Source organism: Dipodomys merriami, unplaced genomic scaffold, assembly GCF_024711535.1.
Source record: "Dipodomys merriami isolate MVZ:Mamm:240054 unplaced genomic scaffold, mDipMer1.0.p SCAF_70, whole genome shotgun sequence".
In the NCBI taxonomy this organism is placed as follows: Eukaryota; Metazoa; Chordata; class Mammalia; order Rodentia; family Heteromyidae; genus Dipodomys; species Dipodomys merriami.
Window position 1 is genome coordinate 961,732 of NW_027206291.1, and position 7,184 is coordinate 968,915.

The window sequence follows — 7,184 nt, forward strand, 5'->3', positions numbered from 1 at the left end:
TCCAGCTTTTTTCTGTCTGGTACTGAAGAATCAAACCCAGGGCTCCATGCATGCTAGGCAAGCGCACTACACTGAGCCACCTTCCCAACCCCCCCATCACATTTTTACCCAAGTATTTCTTGGAACCTTCTAAGTGCCAGGGAAGATTCCAGGCATTTATTTTCTACAAATAGATAAAATTAAAATACTCTTAAAGTTGATGGTCCAGGCAAGGACTTGCTCAGAAGAGGGCATTTTCTTTTCTTCTCTCTTCCTCCCTCCTTTCTTTCATTCATGCATCATCATCATCATCATCATCATCATCATCTCTCTCTCTCCCCCTACTGTAAATAGTAATTTTTTAAGTTTTAGGGTTTCAACTCAGGGCCTCACACTTGGAAGGTGGTACAATACCACTTAAGCCAGATTCCCAGCCTCCTTTGCTTTATTTTTTCCAGTAGGATCTTGTGTCTTACCTAGAACCAGCTTTGGCCCACAATCCTCCTATTTATGCTTCCTGTGGAGCTGGGATGACAGGCACATGCCTGGGCATGGGCCCGGCTATTGGTTGAGATGGGGTTCTGCTTCCTTGATGCCAGAGCTAGTCTTTGAGTCATGAGATTCCCAATTCCCAATCTCTACCTCACAATGTTTTAGTTCTAATTATGATTTTTTCTTTTTTGGCCCACCCTGGGGCTTGAACTCTGGGCCTGGCGCTATCCCTCAGCTCTTCAGCTCAAGGCGAGTGCTCTACCACTTGAGCCACAGCGCCACTTCTGGCTCTTTTTTTTCTTTTTGCTTATGTGGTGCTGAGGAATTGAACCCAGGACCTCAGGCATGCGAGGCAAGCACTCTATCACTGAGCCACCTTCCCAGCCCCCCTGGGTTTCTTCTGCACACGTCTAATGCTCTACCACTTGAAGCACAGATCCACTTGGGGATTTTTTTGTTTTCTTTTTTTGGTGATGGGGGTGGTGAACTGGAGATGAGGGCTGGTTTCAAACCTTGATCCTCAGATCTCAGGCTCCTGAGTAGCTAGGATTACAGGTGTGAGCCACAGGTGTGTGTGTGTGTTTTAAGGCCCTCCCATTTAAACTAGAAATACCCTCACTGATACAGTCTCATGGAATGGATGCGAGGTTCAAATACTTAAGATGCAGAGCTACTTTAATTTTACATTTAATTGTAATTCATTTCTAATTAATGTGCACTTACATGGGAAGCAGCCTCATGGGGCTTGTGCTATGTAGCGGATGAGTTATTAGGGAAGAGGAGGGGAGGCACTAATTAACAGGAAGGGCAGTTACAGTTCGTGTGGACACGGGGCAGGAACTGAGGCAGGCACCTAGCGCCGTAGAGAACCGCACCTGCTTCCAACTGTCCGAGTGCTTACTCCTACCCGCACACAACCTGCACACCTGAGTGTGAGCACAATGATTAATATGTGAGTCAGGGCCCTTGGCTCACGCCTGTCATCCCAGCCACTCAGGAGGCTGAGATCTGAGGATGCCCATTCAAAGCCAGCCCAAGCAGGAAGTGGAGCTGGAAGTGGAGCTGTGGCTTAAGGATAGAGCATTAGCCTCGAGCAAAAACATAATAATAAGAAGAAAACAAACCCTCAGAAACGGTGCCCCAGGCCCTGAGTTCAAGCCCCAGGATGGGCCCCAAATAAAAAGGTTGCATATTTCAGAGCACTCACAAATCCATTCACAGGCAGTGTGGGAGTGGGTGAGCAGCTCACCCGGGCAGGTGCGCTGGTCCGGCATTGCAGGCACGCACCGTGGGCGGGCCTTGCTGAGGCAGCCCAGAGGCGTGAAGTGGATGTGGAGGTCCCCTAGCCCAGCAGGTCTTGCAGGAAGGCCCACATGTACTCGTGCATCTGTTGGTAGTGGGTCTGTGGGATCCAGTGGCCTGAGCCTGGCAGGATGTGGGACTCCAGCCGGCCTGGCACAAAGTGGCTGCTGATGGCTTTCACCAGTCCTGTCTGGAAGTAGGGGTCTTTCTCCCCCCATAGTAGCAGCGTGGGTGTGGACAGTTCCTGGGGTTCTACAGGGTAGTCTCTATGGCCAAGAGAGAGAGAGAGAGAGAGAGATAGACAAGACAGATGGACAGATGCCCCCCCCCCCCCAATGCCTAGCTCTGGAACTCTCTGGAACCTCTCCGGGAAGGCGTGGCCTCACCTGAAGAGGTTCCGATAGTAGTTGATGGGGCCCGTGAGGCCGCCGGGCTGCGTCAGGTCGTACAGCATGGCCTCCAGCTCATCGCGTGTCAGGCAGGGAATGCCCGTCTTGCGGTCGGTGAAAATGGACTTCAGGATCTGGACACACAGCAAGGCCTCTGGCTTCAGTGTCCAGCCCAGCCGGCCCCCACCCCTTCCCTCCACCCGTCCGGCCTTCACCCCGCGGGACCTGGAAGTCAGACATGGACAGCAGTTTCTCTGGCAGCCAGGGGAGCTGGAACAAGAACAGGTACTTGGATCGGAACAACTGGCCGATGTGGTGCAGGACATAGTCTTGAGAATGGGATGACAGGAAGTGGATGTGAGGCCTGGGCTTGGGGGGGGGCTGTACCCCCACATCACACACACACCACCTCCTGCGCCAGAGCCAGCATCCCTCCGTGTTGGGGGGGGTCATCCTATCCACAAAATGGGATGTGGGTTCCTGGGGGATCCCCATAGCCACTGGCTTGGCTTCTGCACACTGGAGATGGGATGTATTCATTCTTCCCTGCTTCAGGCAACGTACGTTAGTAACTACTATGTGCCAGGCTCCGCTCTAGACTCCAGGCACGCAGGGAATGGGATGCCAAACTCCTCAGGGAGCTGGCATTTATAGAGGAGGGAGACAGACAGGAAACAGAGAGAGAGAGAGGGAGAGAGAAAGGGGGGAGGGGGAGAGAGACAGGGGGGGGGAGAGGGAGAGGAGAGAATGATTATAGTGCTGGTGGTTAAAATCAGGTATCACACCAGGTACCAGTGGCTCACTCCTGTCATCCTAGCTACTTAGAAGGCTGAGATCTGAGGATCACGGTTCAAAGCCAGCCTGGGCAGAAAAAGCTGTGAAATTCTTATCTCCAATAAACCACTAGAAAACTGGAAGTGGCGCTGTGGCTCAAGTGGTAAGAGCACTGGCCTTGTGCTGAAGAGCTCAGGGACAGCGCCCAGGCCCAGAGTTCAAGCCCCACCCCCGACCAAAAACAAAAACAAATCAGGTATTGATGGGGGCGGAATGTGTATTAAGTAGGACACTTGAGAATCTAGGTCCCGTTTGTATTTAGCACCCCAACAAATTAACCTAACAAATTGAGTTTCATAACAGATATTGAACAGCCAGAGACGGCATCTGATCCGGCTGTCGCTTGTGATTTGCTTGTTTATGCCTTGCTACCCAAAGCAGACTAATTTACTTCCCTCACCTCAGTTTCCCCTCTCCCCAGGGTGGGAACGTGGGGTGCATCCCAGCTTCCCAGACACACCTTGAAACACAAACTTGGGGGGGCCACTGATGATCACCATCCGGTCAACCAGGGACGGGAAGTAGACAGAGAAGTTCCAGGCGAGGGTGGCGCCGAAGTCGTGGGCCACGAGGACACATTTGGAGTAGCCTGGGAGAGACAGAAGGTGCCAGGCTCATGCCGGGGCTGGGAAGGGCGCTAGCAAGCGGGGCAGCAGGAAGGGACAGGCGCGGGCAGGATGGAAATGGCGGGTACCCAAGCCCAGGATGACATCTTGGATGTCAGCCATGAGCAGCTCTGTAGTGTAACAGTCCACATCCCTGGGCGCGTCCGAGGGGCCGTAGCCACGCAGGTTCACCGCCACAGTGTGGAAATGGCTCTGGAACTCCCTGAGCTGGTAGCGCCAGAAGAACCTGCCCAGTGGGAGGGGGAAGGCTGAGTCAGTGTCCCACCACCACCATCAGATTAGCAGCGGAACCCTTGGGCGGCTGGGCTTTCTGGAAGGGGTGGATGGGGAAGCCCCAGACCTCGGATCCCATCTCCGCTCCAACCCCTGCAGGCATCCCGGACTCCCCGTCAGCCCGTCCAGGCCCAGTCCTGCCCATGTGGGGCCCCGCAAGCCCCAGGAAGCCATACACACCAGTTCTTCGGGAAGCCGTGAAGAAACAGCATAAGGGGTCTGTTGCCATGGCCCGCGGAGACGTAGTGCAGACGCAGGCCGGAGCTCTGCGGGACAAGCACCCGCCTGAGCCGGGCCCGGGCTCTGCGGGACGGGCACCCGCCTGAGCCAGGCCTGCAGCTGCCTCCCCAGCCCGGCTCTGTGCACTTACTTTCGGAGCCTGAATCAGGGTCTGCTTGTGCTGTCCCTTAGCTGCTCTTCTTCCTCCTCTTCCTCATTACCCTCATTCCCCCTCCTCCTCCCCCTCCTCCTTTCTTCTTCTTCCTCCTCCTCCCTCCTCTTTCCCCTTCCTCCTCCTCTTCTTCTTCCTTCTTCTTCCTCTTCCCCCTCCTTCCTTCTTCCTCCTTCCTCTTCCTCCTCCTTCCTCTTCCTTCTCTTTCCTCTTCCTTCTCCTTCCGTCCTCCTTTTTCTGGCTGGTGCTCTACCACTTGAGCCACAGCTCCACTTCTGGCTTTTTTCTTTTTGGCAGGTGATTGGAGATTTCCTGCTCTGGGGCTGGCTTTGAACCGGGATCCTCACATCTCAGCCTCCTTCCTGGGTTGCTAAGATGATGGATGTGAGCCACTGGCGCCTGGCAGGCGTGTGTGTGTGTGTGCGTGCGCGTGTGCGCGTGCGCGTGTGCGTGTGCCTGTCCTGGGACTCGCACTCAGGCTGTCTCTTGAGCTCTTTCGCCAAAGGCTGGCGCTCTGCCACTGGAGCCACACACAGCTCCACACGTCGGGCTTGTCGGTGGGTGCGGTCATTGTTGGCTTTTCTGCTCGGGCTGGCTTCGAACTGCGATCCTCAGGTCTCAGCCTTCGGGAGTAGCCGGGATGAGCCTTGGGCGGTGAGCCTGGATCCTCACTGCGCTTGGCGCCCCAGTCTTGGGCCTCCCGGGCGGGCGGAGGACTCGATCCCACCGTGTCCCCATCTCCCCCGCCCGGCCCCGCCCGGCCCGCAGCCCCCCGCCTGTCCCGCAGCCCCCCGCCCGGCCCCGCAGCCCCTGCCTGTCCCGCAGCCCCCCGCCCGGCCCCGCAGCCCCCCGCCCGGCCCCGCAGCCCCCCGCCCGTCCCCGCAGCCCCCGCCCGGCCCCGCAGCCCCCCGCCCGGCCCCGCAGCCCCCGCCTGTCCCGCAGCCCCCGCCTGTCCCGCAGCCCCCGCCCGGCCCCGCAGCCCCCCGCCCCGAGCTCACCCTGAGGCTCAGGAAGCCGTGCTGGCCCAGCGCGGGGTCCCGCAGGCAGGCGGGGACGGAGGTGCGGGGCCGCCCCAGGCAGCCGCGGCGGGGCCGGCAGAGCACGTGCGTGAGCGCCACGCAGCCGTAGAAGGCGGCGGCCAGCAGCGCGGCGACGCCCGCCAGGCCCCGCACCAGGGCGCGCAGCAGCCGCAGCGAGCAGCGCGAGGGCGCCAGCAGCGCGGTCACCACCAGCTCGGGCATGGCGCCCGCGGGGGCCGCGGGGGGCGCGGGGGGCGCGGGCAGCAGCGGCGACGCGGGGCCCGGGCCCCCTCCGCGGCCGGCGGCCGGCTGCTGCTCCGCGCCGTCGGGGAACGCGGGCCGCTCCGAGGACGCAGGCGCGCGGCCGCCGCACATGACGCACCCAGCGAGGCGGCGGCGCGCTCGCACCTGGGCGCCGCGCGGGCCGGAGGCGAGGCTAAAGCCCGGAGGCGTGACATCGGGGCGTGGCCTCGTGGGCGGGGCCTCGGGGACGTGGGGGCGGGGCCGGCACCCGAGCCCCGAAGGGAGGCGGCTGTCCCGCAGGTGTCTCCCGAGGAAGACGTTACTCGGCGCCTGATGCCATCCCAGCTACTCGGGAAGGCTGAGATCTGAGGATCGCGGTTCAAAGCCAACCCCCGAAGGAGGAGGCTGCAATGCGTGGTAAGAAATGTACGCATTGTCCTGCCCATGTAATTGTAACTCCTCTGTACAATATGTTCACAAATAAAATAAAATAAAATTTAAAAAAAAAGCCAACCCCTGGCAGGAACAGTCCGGGAGACTCTTAGGTCCCAAGAACAACAATAAGGCTGGAAGTTGAGCTGTGGCCCAAAGTGGTAGAGCACCAGTCTTGGGGCAGCGTTCAGGTCCCGAATTCAAGCCCCAAGACCGAGAAAAACAGAAGCACCAAACTGCGATACCCAAGCAACTCTTCGTTGGTCTATAAAACAATGTGCACAGCCGGGCGCCGGTGGCTCCCGCCTGTCATCCCAGCTACTCAGGAGGCTGAGATCTGAGGATCGCGGTTCAAAGCCAGCCCGGGCAGCAAAGTCCGTGGGACTCTGATCTCCAACGAACCACCAGAAAACCGGAAGTGGCGCGGTGGCTCAAGTGGCAGAGCGCTCGCCTTGAGCTGAAGAGCGCAGGGACAGCGCCCACGACCCCAAAACAAAAACAATGTGCACACTGAAAAGAAGCCCACAGATCAGGAAACGCCTCTTCCTAGTTGGCCGCATCGTTTTTAGATGACTGTGTCTTTACTCATAGACGGTGTACACCCGTGCCCACGAGGGAAGGTGGAGCAGAGACGGCATCCGTGGAAAGCGGGTGGAAAGCAGAGGGGAACCCTCAGCTGCCCTGGACGTCGAAGAAAACGAGCCAAGGAACTGAAGGGCGGTGATGGGCGGGCAGGAATGAGAGCGGGAACCGCTGGCACTAAGAACAGAGATGTTCGCGACCCCGATTCGTGAAAGGCAGTGTAGAGTAAGACGATGCGGACTGTCATTGTGAAGACGCGGTTGTTTGTGACTTCAGCTAAGTATATGCCGCAGCGTTGTGAAATTCACGCAGCCACGTAATCTCAATTAATCTTTGGACAACAAGAAGGCAGACAGTTCAGGCGGGGAGCGGACAGGGAAGTGGGCGGAGCCGGGGACGGGGGCGTGGCACTGCGGGTGGGTGTGGTCCGCGAGCTGGTAAAGCGCCGCTCGGCCTCAGGGTGTGGCCCAACCCAGGTAAACCGGAGAAAGGGCGGAGCCTCGTCTGGCAGAAGTGGGTGGGGCTTTGGGTGGGCGGCGGGGTGGGTGTGGCCTGCGTGCATATATGTAAATGACGCCCACTTAGCTTGGAAGCTTTGTAGTTGTGGGCGTGGCTTACTCGG

At 58.6% G+C, this 7,184-nt stretch overlaps 1 protein-coding gene across 1 annotated transcript; it reads right to left on the reverse strand.

The window, feature by feature from the left end:
* Nucleotides 1-1,128: 1,128 nt before the first annotated feature.
* On the reverse strand, nucleotides 1,129-5,527 carry Ephx3 (epoxide hydrolase 3). Its single transcript, XM_070008618.1, has 7 exons — nucleotides 5,285-5,527; nucleotides 4,076-4,161; nucleotides 3,691-3,848; nucleotides 3,457-3,585; nucleotides 2,388-2,491; nucleotides 2,160-2,296; nucleotides 1,129-2,039 (listed from the first exon to the last, which is right to left on the reverse strand). The coding sequence occupies exons 1-7, from the start codon at nucleotides 5,525-5,527 to the stop codon at nucleotides 1,814-1,816; spliced, it is 1,083 nt and encodes a 360-aa protein (XP_069864719.1). The 3' UTR covers nucleotides 1,129-1,813.
* Nucleotides 5,528-7,184: the final 1,657 nt, after the last annotated feature.